We start from the raw sequence: 13867 nt of genomic DNA, 5'->3' as shown, positions 1-13867 counted from the left end.
AAAAATAGAGAAGCACTGGCACATCATCAATCACACACTGACAGAGGACACATTGGGAAGTCCCATCGTTGGGACCCAAAAGTAGACCGGTGAGCGAAATAAAAAGGTTGCCAGTGACAAAGGCAAATCCATAAGTCTGGAAATATACGAGCACAAGACTTCACATCTTTTAACATCCCGATAATTGAGAAATCTGCCTCCGGACCATAGCTTCACAGTGAAGAACTGCCAACTGGTGCAACGAGTTAAAACTTGTTTGACAAGGGAACATTCACGTCCTTTGAATAAATCAAGATACATTACAGACTGGGGAAGAAGAATGATTCAGATATACAAAGATCAGACTCTAGGTGGTCTTTTAATAGATCAGAGTGGCTGTCTCTCATCCCCTTTGAAAAATTGCTGCATAATGTTTTTGAAGATTCCAGTCTTATTTCTAAGGTGTATAATCCTCTGGAAAGGTATTCCATGATAAGGGGCGGTTTTCAGAGCAAATGGTAAGAGGAGGTGGGCCCACACTTCACCAACAAGCAGTGGACCATAATACTGAGCAATACATCCGGGGTTATCACATGTGCCAAATGCTGAGAGGTAACAGAGAAAATACTGTTCAAGTTGCCTTGGGCTCCTCAAGTGCCTTCACAGATGTGATAGTATGAACACAGATAAAATGCTGGAGGGGATATGACCAAGTAGGTCCAATCTCTCATTGATTGTGGAAGTGGCTCCAAATCCAGGACTTTTGTATTTAAGTCCTAACTATCTTGGGTTAAATAGTAGGCATAAAGACCACAGATGCACCAGAAAACATATTATTGGTCTGGATGCCAGACCTGGCTTGGGACAAGGGACCTATAACTAAAAAACGTATTCCCTCTGCCAGCTAAACAGGCTTTGTGAGGATAGCCCTTACATCACACACATATGCAACTTGTATAGTAATGTGTAGGTTATTCTAGGGATGGAAAACAATACTTGAGCTGCTGGTATCAGATGTTGCATTTTCCTCCATATGGAGTTCTCTTCTGGAGTGCGTTGCAAAAGGCCACGCGGAAATTTCCTGACTGAGATCTCTGAGAGTTCTGCAGATCCTTCAGTCTGGCCTCCAATATACAAAAGACCATGTGAAGTTTATACATGGCACCCGAAGGGGCAGTGAATGGGTATCTCTATTTGTAGGCTGCAACAGGATAAGAGGGGTGGGCAGGGCACAGGAGAAAGATGTTGATTTCTTATTAAAAGAAATATCCGGAGCCCAGGTGAGAGGGAGGAAGTTTGGGGAGGAATTGTTGGAAATTTTAATTGTTTTGGTGTTAATGAATCAATGAAAATGGCTGAAAACTAGAGAGTGATTTGTGGTGTCCTGGGCGTTAGTTTCCCAGATGTGGAGAAATTTCATTTTTGAGTAACCATGCAGGAAGTGGTTTATCATTTTGCACTTGAGAGGTCTCTCTTATCTGGCCAGCCATGGAATGGTGCCTGGTTTGCACTCTGTCGGACTTTATAGGGTATCTACAGGGACATCCATGGTTAATGCCATTTACTGCCTTGGCTCCCTATCCTGCTATAGGGGCAAGGTGATCTGGCTCTAATGCCCATGCTCTCCCTTTTGATTTTTAGGGAGTATTGATTTCACTGTGTTCTCTATAGTGTAAAGTTTGGAGGGAATGCGGAGACTAAGACCTAGTGGGCTATTTTCCCTGTCTTCAAAGTTGTATATTCTCTTATTACCTATGGCAGGTTGGCTCTTCAAGAATATGTTGCAGAAAAAAAGCCAATATAACAATATTAAAAAAATCAAAAGTGGAACGTCATCTCCTGTTTTCGCAAAGACCAACTTAGGCACCAGGTAACATCTACTGCTTAGTCTTCTCCTCAAGACCCTGTCTCTCCCTGCCCAATTGGTGCTCATCTGCATAGTTCAGATTGACTACTTCATTAACAGTGGACAAAAGAATTAATGGTCTAGAACTGATCAGCTCTTCGTAGGGTCAACCGGACAATGATAATCCGCTTACTAGCTGCCTCATTCTCTTGCTACATGGCAGCACCTACCTGTCCGTTGCTTGGTACGGTCATATAAGTTGGACTCAAGTCAGCTACATGGTTCGTATTGCAGCAACCTCTACCGTAGGTCTTCATGATAATGGACCTAAACATACCAGCTTACTTACTTTACTCCAGATAGGCAACTTTGAGCATTTTACGGCTCCCAATACCCACAGAACCCTGCCCAAACACACAACTGATGTTCACAGTTAGCATTATGTATAGTTCTGCGGCACGTTGCTTCATATGGGAGCGGGTAGACACCATATCACATGGATATACAAATCCATCATCGAACTCACACAAGTGTCACTATCGAGATTGCGACTCCGCTGGGAGGAGGATTTCGGACATAGCCTCCATGACGGGGAGTGGGGGAGGGCCCTAGAACATCACAAAAAAGTGTCCCGCAACCAGCGATTCAAGAATGTCCAGTTCAACGTATTACACCGCGCCAACTTCACACCGGCACGGCTTAAACGCTTCTACCCGACGTCCCACTTTGAATGCCCCCGATGTAAAACCCCGGACGCCCCATTCATGCACATGTTTTGGACCTGCCCCGGTTTGCAAACCCTGTGGATGACAGTGCACACTACACCGCAAACAGTCACCAGCCTCACAATGTTCTACATGTGGGAAGCCTGCGACCTAGGTATTTTTAGACGCAATAAAAAAAAGAAAGTGGAGACCAAGTTTGCGCTCCTGGCTATACTGTTAGTGAAACGCAGCATTGCTATGCATTGGCGCGCGGCTGAGGGTCCCCCAATTGCGGCCTGGTGTGGGGCGGTAAAGAAATGGGCCGCAGCCGAGGAAGACCTTATCCGCCAAGAAGAAGCCCACTGCATACGCCGACGCCCCATATCCCTAGAATGGGCGACACTTCTACATAGCTTTCAACAAGCACAACCCGCAGGTACTGACCCAGAGCAGAGTCCGCGAGCGACACCAGGCTCACACGCCCCCTCACCGGTCCATGAGCGCCCCCGCCCCACCGACTCCCTCCTAAACAGCCCTCTTGGTTCCGCGACATCACCTAGCATAAAGCAAGGTGTCGGAAGTCTGTGGATCGACACGGACCATTGTCACTCTGGCTCCACTCCTGTACGACCTCGAAGCCCTCCCCTCCCTCCCTTCCCGGATCCTACTCCCACCCGGTTTTAAGTCCCCTAGTTGAAGTTAGGATTTGGATTGCCATTTCACGATACCCGACACGAGAGATTTTGGACTAGAGACAGTCATATGCATCAGAGAACCTCGGTGCACATACCACTGCATAGTCTAGTTATCACCTCAGGACATTTACAGCGAAAGTGGCGGGTGGGCCCTCCCCCTTGATAACCGAGTCACATTTTCGATGACATCCCCCACCACTGCCAGGCATGTAAATGGAATGCATTGATAGTAATGTAACACTACTGAATTTACTGCTTGTATGAAGTGCATGAACTGTAAAATCCAATACAAAAGGTTTTTTAAAAAAATGTATAGTTCTGCGGCGGTCAGAGATCAGCATGTATTCCTTTGTAGTTTACTAAATAGCTTGCTGGGCTAAATGATCCCATCAGTAGTCTGTTACATTCCCGTTTAGATTCATCTGCTTGGGATTTTTGTAATTATTTGTCTGTACCTATGCATGTATTCCTGTTGTGTAATCTTTTCCTGTTGGTGATATTGGATTCATGTCCTTCCTTCCTTCCTTTGTAAAGCGCTCTGATATCCTTTGTGATCTTGTTTGCGCTATATAAAACTTTATTATGAAGAAGACAGACAGAACTGTAGAATTGACATGATTATAATTCGTCAAAAAATCTATGTAAATCAACATATATGAACCAAAGGACATTCAGCAGTGGAAATGGAGCATTGTGATATTTCAAACAGCATAAATATCAAGAAACACAGTGGAATCAGCCAAAAAAGTCATCCTTGTTAGTGTCATCAGTGGAGAAACACAAGGATTCACTGATGTGTTGCTTACCTCAGTTTTGGTGGGTACGGCTCCAAAATTTTCATTTTGATTAAAGTGTACTCTTGAGGTCCCACTCCCTAAAAAGAAAAGCAACCATAAATTCTCGAGAGGGACGAATCGCTTGCCATACTATGTTGTTTCTACAAACTAACAAGCATTGTCAAATCCACTACTTCTGGCACGAACAGCCGATATTTTCAATGCATACTTTATTTTGTGATGTTTCTGCACATTTTTAATGTTGGGAAAGCGGCTGGGTCCTCTAAAACCACATTGGCTAAAAGTCAGTTTTTTGTGGACTAAAAAAAGTGCAAATAGTCATAGTAGACTTGAGCACTTAATGGAACTTCTTTGTGTGTGGATGTGCTCCTTGTGAAAGAGAAGAATGATGAAACTCACAGTGAAGTTAGTCAATAGCCGACCCAGTGCCCCATGCAGTATGCTATAGTGAGCCAAGTCAAGACAGGGATGACAATAAAACAATAAATGAAGAGTTGTACAAGTAAGGATATTATTTCAGTAAAATCAAAAGGTCTCGTCTACAGCAAGACCTACAAATGATGGACTTCTGTTCAAAAGCTTGTGAAATATGCCACGTTTCTGATTCTACAGACTCACTGCATTCCTTCCAAAAGTTAGGCTACCCTGTGCCTTTTTTTTTTCTACACTCATCATCCCCACACTGGCCTATCCAATGAATCACATATATCAACACCCGACTCTTTCCTTCCAAATCTCCAAAAATCACCCATTCTTTCATGCTCATAAATGCTCACAACTACAAACAAGCCTCACATTTGTGATGTCACCTCCAACAATGACTTTTTTAGCAGTGAGCTTGGCTCACACCCACTTAGACATCCATGTCTGAACAGTCGATATCATGTAAATTCAATATAATCCACCAATGTCATCTGCACAAAACTGGTGGTGGCCTAATCATCTTACAAAAATCAGTCTGTATTAATTAATCCTCCCCTGAACCTGTCGCATCTCAACCTTTAAAAACCTATCTGCACGCCTCCCATGCACTCACAACTTTCTGCTTATCTACTGAAACCCAGGCTATGACAGAATCTTTTGTGACTAATTCTCCAATCTCATCTAATGAACATTAATTTCTCCCTTTAGGGGGCCAGAAAATAATCTTTACTAATGTAAATCCTGATTTGAAAAACAAAAATTGGCCTTTTGTCTAATAGCACTTTTCTGGAGCGTCAAACATCACTTTTTTGTGTACCAGAAGACTGTTTTTAGGTGAATGTACTCTATGATTCCCCAGTGACTTTGGCCTTTGTCACAATCACCCAGGTACATATACACGAGAAAAGCAAAAATTCGAACTTGTTTCTGCACTTTGTTCCCACTTGCCAAGTATGTTGACCCACCCACAACCTGCCTGCTACTCCCATTCTCGTTTGGAGGCAACCTCTCCTGCTGAACAGGACCAACAATGTTACTTTATTTCGCCGCCTACACCCTCACAAAAAGTTTAGCCCAAACATAGTACAATCATCCTGTTGTTCAAAACATTATCAAAACCCTTAAGCATACCTTAAACTATCTGCCTCAAATCGATTAAGTAATGTTCACACGGTCTTCAACAACATCCTCTCCACTCTCCAGGCTATAAATTATTGCCACATGCCACCTGCACCAGCAATGCCAAACACAGCCTAAGTTAGACAGTAACACACAAATCTCTAGCAAAACAATCTTTTTTTTTTTTTTTTTTGTCCTCATTTGCCTGTACCTCTTGCCCACAGACTATGTAGCCAACCAACTGTTTGTGCAACTCGGAGTGGAACGCACACACTATCGCCACATCATTGGGGACCAACCTGGCGGGAGACCAAATCTGGGTTTACTGAGGTTTTTGTGACGGGTGGCGACCAGCCAAACCTGTCACAGACTCCATCGAGGTAGGGACTACCGCGGGGTCCATTTCTTGTCTAACGGAACCGCCACAGTGGACTCTGAAGTTTGGAGGCATAATCATAGGACCGGGGGGGGGAAAAAAAAAAAAAAAAAAAACCCCGGTACACTAACACCAAGAAGATAATAGATTCCAAAAAGAGAGGTTTTTACTGCTACAAGATCTAGCCAGATCTACCTTTGATGTTTCGATTAGAGATGACAGCCAGCTGGCATGTGTTGGCGCCTTGGAGTCAACCCAAAATTTACATATTTGACGTCTGGCGAGTAAAATTGCATAAAACAATAGCGGCCTTGCTGTACCAGTCACATTATCAGCAATTCCAGAGATTATCAGTGTTAATGAACAGGTTAAGGATACTTTAAGTATCGAGCCCAGTGTATCCAGGACTTCCGCCCAGAAAGTCTTGATTGGAGGGCAGTCCATAAACATGTGTACGTCTGATGCGCCCTGAAGACTGCACTTATTACAACATTTACCAGTTTGGAACTTTGCCAGCTTTTGTGGTGACCAATAGGCTCTGTGTAGTGTGAAGAGGTGGTTTCGCCTCAACCATGCCGGTTTGACAGTTTTATATAGAAGAGTGAATGATCTTATCCACCAGTCTTCTCCTTGAAGGAGCGTATCCTTCGCCCATATTTTATCAGGAAGGTCGAAGTCTCCGTCCACCTCCTCCGATATTGCCCAGTACCAATGTGCCACTTCTTTGCTTCCCTGAGATTTCTCCACCAGCTGTTGTTCTAACATACTACACCTCCCCACCAAGGTGTTCTTTTTAAGGAGCTCTCTAGACCAGCTTACTAGTTGTATATATTTAAACCTTGATAGCCCTGGGCCTACCTTTTCAAGCAAATTATCCCATGATATTAATGCCCCACCAGCTAACAAGTCTCCCCATCTCGTAATCCCCCCTTCTCTTAGTGGCGTCGAGAGGTTGTCACCCAGACACGGAGGGAGCCCCGGGGAACCCCAAATTGGAGCCAAATTTGAGTAGTAGGCCAGCCTTGTTGACCTCTTAATCCTTGTCCAGGCTCTGGCTAGTGACTGCAAGACCTTCAACCTCACCTTCTTGAAAAACTTCTGTTCTCCAAATTTAAATAAAAACCCGTCCATTGGCAGGCCCGTTCCGGTTAACATGGCCTTGAACATTCTCCCTGCTGATGAGTCTGTTGGGGTTTTCAGTAGCATTCTTAAGAATGATAACTGAAAGGCCCAGGCGTAGTATTGTATGTCTGGAAGGGAGAGACCACCCTTTTCCCTCCTCCTCCTCAGTTTCTTCCATGCTATCCGAGTTGCCTTATAATTCCAAACGAACGAGTTGATGTCCTGTTGACATTTCATAATTTGTTTTGGGTCAAAGGTTAATGGAATGCTATTAAATGTAAATGTAAGCTTCGGTATAATTGACATTTTTATAAGGCTTACCCTCCCATAGATCGTCAGTGGGAGAAAGGTCCATGCCTTTAGAAGCGCCCGACTTTCTCGGGAAACCCGGTCCAAATTTACCTGAGCTATATTCCTGACTTCCTGGGTGATCGTAATTCCCAGGTAGCGCATTGAGGAAGTTATGTCCAGTTGTGTGTTGTTAATATTCCACGCCATTATTTCGGTTTTCCCCGCATTTATCTCGTACCCCGAGATCTGACCAAATTCTTCTGCTCTCCTTACTACCATTGGAAAGGCCTGAATGGGGTCTGATGTATATATAAGAATGTCGTCTGCATACATACCCAGACGTTTCACCCATCCGCTGAACTCAAAGGGAATAATACTCTGTTCTTCTCTTATTATCTGCGCAAAAGGCTCTAGATAAAGGTTAAACAGGAGCGGGGAAAGGGGACAGCCCTACCTAGTTCCTCGTGATATCTTAAATGGCTCAGTGAGCGTGTCGTTTACTAATAACTTAGCGGTAGGAGCTCTATATAGGAGCTGGATAGTTCGGCAAAACTTCTCGCCTAGTTGGAACTTCCTTAATACTGCCGTCAGATAGGACCAATTGACCCTATCAAAAGCCTTTGTGGCATCTAATGTTAGGGTGGCCAGGGGTAAGGAAAACGTTGTGGCGATGTCTATTGCCGCAACCAAGTCCCTGGTTAGGTCCACCATCTGACGTCCCCTGATAAAGCCCTTTTGATCTTCATGGATTATTGAGCCGATCTCGCTTGCCAAACGTGCTGATAGAACTGCAGCGAAGATCTTATAATCGATATTCAGCAGCGAGATCGGCCTATAGGACCCGCAGTCAGTTGGATCTTTACCTGGTTTCGGTATAAGGACTATGGTTGCTTCGTTCCATGATTCAGGAGGCACTAACCCTTTTGTGAAGATGTTATTAAATAACTGAGTCAATGTTGTTACTAGCTCTGAACGCAAAACCCGGTATAATTCCCCTGGTAGGCCATCTGGCCCAGCCGCCTTCCCCTGCTTTAATTGACCTATCACCTTACTCACTTCCTCCTCCGATATCTCCCTATCAAGGCGGTCAATCTGATCTCCTGAGAGGGTGGGTAGTTGAATCCTACCTAGCCATAGATTTCTTGCCTGGGGATCGTCTTCAATATCTTCGGTATATATGTTTTGAAAGAACTCCTGAAAAGCCCTACCAATCTCAATGTTGGTGCTCCTAACAGTAGTGTCTCCCTCCTTACAGATGCCCTTTATAAACTTTTTAGATTTGTCTGTTTTGACTTTCCAAGCTAAAACCTTGCCAGCCGCCTCTCCATATTCGAAATTCGAGATCTTACTTGCCTCCCACCTCCTCTCTACTCTTTCCTGTAGTATTTTGTTCAGTTCCCACTTCACTTTATTTCGCTCTTCCTGCTCTGCAGAAGTACCCCCAGAAGAACCACAGCTCCTATCCAGGCTAACCAGATCCCGTTCTAGGTTCCTGATTTTTTCCCTATAGACTTTTCCTCTGAATGATGCACGGTTTGTAATATGCCCTCTTAAAAAAGCCTTAAGGGTTTCCCATACAATACTTATTTCCGCTGTGTCCAGATTTATTTCCAAGAAGTTTGACACTTCTTCTGCCAACAGGTCGGTCTCCACCTGGTCTAAGAGTATCGTCCGATCGAAAGACCATGACGAAAAGATTTTTTGTTGCGTGAGTGTCAGAGAGAAAATTATCGCTGAATGGTCTGAGAGGTGGGGGGGTAAATACCGTAACCCCTTCACAGTCTCTTGGATGCTGTAACTAAAGAGAGCATAGTCGATCCTTGAACTATGTTTGTACTTGAGGTTCCTATACGAAACCCAAGAGCATTCCCAGCCCTATCTCTCCATACATCTGCCAAGCCCAGAGACGACATTATGGACAGCATAACGGGTCTTGATTTGGACGATACCAACGCTCTGGAATTTGAGGACTTATCAAGCTTGGGGTTCAGGACGATATTGAAGTCCCCCACCCATATGATAGGATGATTCAAAGTAACTAATGCCCCTAGGATTTTTTGGAGGTAGGATGGGTCGTCCTGGTTCGGACCGTAATACCCTACGAGTGTATAATGTTGACCATCTAACGTTATTTTACAAACCAGCCACCTACCACTGAGATCTTCCTCATAAGCCAAAATGTGCGCTTTTGCTGATTTTTTAAACAGAATGAGAATCCCACGAATGTTGGCGGACTGGTTGTACAAATAAATTTATCAACCCACTTCTGTGTTTTCAATATTGTTTCCACTTCCTGTTTAAGTAGGTGTGTCTCCTGTAACACTATAATCTGGGCCGGGGAATCCCTGAAGTATTGTAGAATTCTATGTCTCCTCCCCTTCACTCGCAGCCCATTGATGTTCCAGGATAAAAAATGTATTTCTGTCATGTTTTTTCTCCTCTTCTAACCCTCCACGACTCTTTATATCCCCCTCCCTTTAGCTGAGTTTTTACTCTCTCGAAGTAACATTGTGGTGTTAGTTGGTGTTGTTTGTGGGTGGACTTAAGAGTGTGATTAAAGAAGAAAAAATGGATACAGGCATCTGAGGATTTTTCATTGTCTAGCAAAACAATCTTAAACAGTAACAGGTGAACACTGCTTACTCTGGAGACCAATGGCTGTCAAAAATATATGCTCTGCTGACAAAATTGCTATTTATGAGGAAAAAAGAAAAATCAGACTTCTATGGCAAGACCATTTATAACGTTGATAACAAAGAAAAGCATTCCTCAATACATTACTTACTCAAACATATCACTTATTTCAGAGGTGATATTCTCCAATTCAATCAGAAACATCTCTCAGAGTTAACTCCACATCCTGAACACCCACTTTGGTTGAATCTTCTAATCAGCATATTACTGTGTACAAAGGACTACTACATGCTGCTTTTCTTAACACTGACGCCTTACATAAACATAAAATAGAGGTCAAAGATGTGACAAGGTGTGTAAATTGTACCACCCGACGCCCAGGTAATATAGATTTGGATCATGGACAACACGTTTGGGTTTAATGACTGTTTCGTCCACAAGACAAGAAGATATTCACTTTGTGCTCCTGCATGTGAAGCCTTTTTACTAATACTCTTTCACTCTTATTTACAATAATTACATTTAGCAGGTGGATAACTGTGGCACCCTTAAGCTAACAGCCAATAATGAAAGTAAAAAGGGATCCAGTAGTGCTGAGAAATGTTTGAAGGCCTGTGATTGCCTAGAAGCCCCGGGCGTTGATGTTAGGATGCGATTGGCTAGACTAGGGACTGAATGGTTCATTAGTTCAGGACCCAGAGAAATGTCCTTGTGTGTGCAGTGGTAGGCTGTCTGTCAATTTTCATTGTGCTGTAAGAATCCAAGCCTGTGGATAAAGGCTGGACGGAGGGCTGCTGTGTATGGAGGGCTATATCAGTAACACAACTGTCCCAGACTTTTTCCTGACCCAAGGGACCTGTTGCCTAGCATATCAAGTGGTGTCAGCAGCGCTGAACTCTGGTTTTGCCAGAGCACAACCTGAGGTTTGGTAGGAGGGTAGAAGTGTTGCTGGAGGACAAGCTGTGAATAACATACAACCTGTGACTGCGTCATTTGAGGGAAATTGTTATTTCATATTCCTAGGGATGGAATTAGTTGCGGAATTTCAAAATACTATGTAATTACAACTGTGGACCTGTAGGAAGCTGGCTCTGTAAATAGTGTACCAAAATGAAGTGCACTGTGCAGAGTCCAGGTATCCCTTAATAGTGGACAAGGGCTTAATCTGGCAATCCCAATGTGCTCTATTTGTGGTAGTGTGGTCAAGCAGCCTTATGCTTATCAGAGGAGTGCGTTAGGCATTTGTTGCACACATAGACTCAATTAATGAGACACACACAATAAGGAAATCTGTCACCAATTTAGAAAAAACAGATTTGTATATGTATATATTATTAATATTTATTTAGACACCAATATCTACAAGATTAGGTAAGTACTTTTCGAGTTAGCGATTTTCAAACACTTGGAAAATATCAGATTTTGAGGAATGAGTCTCGAATGCGGTTATGTTACCCTGTGGGAGAAACCTACAGTGCATAGGGTCAATTGCACAAGACTTACAGGACTGTTTTTCTGGACTTAGGGTAAGTGGGGGCTAAGGTCCTTAGAAACACCAGCAGTGTCAGTTTATCTGCCCTACGGGGTCCGGGTGCAGAGTGGCTGGTTCCAAGGGTAGCCTCGAACGCTATCGCTGAAGTCTATGGAGAAATCTATAAGCAGAAAAATGCTGCAATTGGAGACGTGGGGGCAAGTCCTTTGGCACTTAAAGGGGGGCTAGGTTCTTGAGGTTCTCCGAGATATGGGGGCACTGTTGTTGGCTCAGACTTGGGCTGTGTGGTTCAGGTGCAGAGATGTTTGATACGGAGGGTCGCTTGAGTGTGAGGCTTGCACTTCTTGGTGTCGACCTGGAGACGGAGACAAATAGGACAGCAGGGCCAATCTCAGTGGTGGCCTCAGTGAAGTTGATGTACCTCGTCGATAGGTAGGTCTTTGTGGTGCTGGTGTCCAGACTGGACGCTGAACAAGTCTTTTTTTGCTGCATGGGATCCAGTACCCCGGGTATTAGTGCAGGGCGGCTCCTGAGGGGTCCTGGTGTCTCCAAACTTGGAGGGGTGATGCATCTGACATCCTGGAGCACAATGACCTCCTCCTGGTGGTTGCTGTGTTCTAGGACCCGATGGTCAGCAGGTCGGTGACCCGTACATTGCAGTCAGTGCCTGCAGGCAAGTGGCTCCTCTACTTCAGGGGAGATGCTGCAGGTTGGCAAAGTGCTGGCAGTCCTCCGAGGCTTTTGGATGATGCACAGCTGCAGGGCGAGTCAGGTCTTTGCAACTGTTGAGACAGGAGCAGGCAGGCAGGGTTTGGGGCCAAGTCCACAACTAGTCTCCAGTTCTTGCCTTCTTCTGTTTTTCTTCGTCCTTCTGCTTGGGTCAGGTGAATCTGAGTTCCTGGTGTCAGGGTAATGGAAGGGGCTACTTACCCTAGGTGTCACTATACCCCTACATGACCACTTCCTGTGCGGAGTAGGCATAACCCTGTCCAGAGTTCCTAATTCCAACAAAAACAAGATGGTGGAATCCTTCCGTGGAGCACGTCAGGCAGCCCACCTTAGGGGTGTGATTAGCCTGGTGGTGCAACACGCCTACTGCATAGCTAATTTCCCACCTGTCCTTGAGTCAAAAGAGCCTCAGGGCAGGGGGTGGCATCTCCCAGATCTATAGGAAGCCAGGTTGCATTACAGAGGAGGCTTTGAAGCCCCTGGCCTTGATATGCCAGATCACTAGCCGTCCTGCTGGAAGAGGTCATAACACTTTCCTCCGGGGCAGGGCCTGTTTGTGGCATCAAAGAGCGTGGGCTCTCACCTGCTGGGGGTCAGTAACATGTCTGTGGAGACAAGCTGGACAATACCAGTCAGCCAGCACACTAGATAGTGGTAGGTTTTTCAGGGGGCACCTCTAAGGTGCCCTCTGGGTGCATGTCATAATACATTATTAAGACAAGGTGTTTGATACCAAACACCATAGGTTTCAGTGAAGCCATCATGTAGCTGGGGACCTCGTAATGACCAGTGCCCAATACATGCACTTAAGATGGCTTCCCAGTTCACTTTTATCTTCCAGTAATTGAACTAAACAGCACAGGGGCATATCATGCAGATATACCCTCAAATGTATGCCCTCACATGCACCCTGCCTATGGACTACAAGGCCTACTGTATGGGTGACTTACATATATTACATGCCGTGAATTTGGCATGACACACAGGAAATGTGCCATGTCAGTGTCATGTCATGTTTCCATTCAATGCATAATGACACACAGTCTTAAAAGGCAGGCTGCATGCAATTTGTAGGGGGGTGGCATAATACATGCTGCAGGCCATAGGGACCCTCTTTGGTATCCAGGCCCTAGGTACCAGGGACTTACAGGAGTGCCAACGTTTATGCCATTTTACCTTTTTTTAGAGTAAGAACACTGGGGCCTGGTAAGCAGGGACCCAGTAATGATCAGTCGAAAAACATCAGAACCAGTGGCAAAATGTGGGGGTGAATATGACAAGGGCACTTTCCTACAGGCCCTGGGTATTCGGTAGAGATTTCTCTTCACAAATCCTGGTTTATCTGTGTTGGAGGCACAGCTTCTCTCCTACAATTGGTCGTCTTGGATTTATTTGACTAGATATTGGTGAGCACCGTGCTGGTTCTCCCAAGTTCTTTTCAAGTCTCATCTAAGGCTGCACATGCGCTGTCTCTTGCAAGAGGTTAAAATGACATAGTTAAGTATGGAAAAAAGATCCTGGTATACATTTAAAAAAACATTAGAATGTTACTAAAGAATACAAGGGGTAAAGTGAAGGTATAGTTAGGTGTTGAAATATCACAAAAACTAACATTAAAAAAAATAATGAAATTATAGTTTACTGTGTTAAATGTTACTTA

At 44.5% G+C, this 13867-nt stretch overlaps 1 protein-coding gene across 1 annotated transcript in view; it reads right to left on the bottom strand.

Annotated features, from left to right (window-relative positions):
* Positions 1-13867, bottom strand: part of LARS1 (leucyl-tRNA synthetase 1) — a 238577-nt gene that overhangs the window by 145439 nt on the left and 79271 nt on the right. Inside the window, exon 9 of the mRNA XM_078653048.1 lies at positions 4031-4098. Within this exon, the coding sequence (XP_078509174.1) occupies positions 4031-4098 (68 nt within the window). The remainder of the gene's footprint in view (positions 1-4030; positions 4099-13867) is intronic.

The sequence above is a fragment of the Lissotriton helveticus genome, chromosome 7, assembly GCF_964261635.1.
Source record: "Lissotriton helveticus chromosome 7, aLisHel1.1, whole genome shotgun sequence".
Lineage (NCBI taxonomy): Eukaryota > Metazoa > Chordata > Amphibia > Caudata > Salamandridae > Lissotriton > Lissotriton helveticus.
Note: the sequence above shows the minus strand (reverse complement) of the source record. Positions and strands in the feature narration are given on the sequence as shown.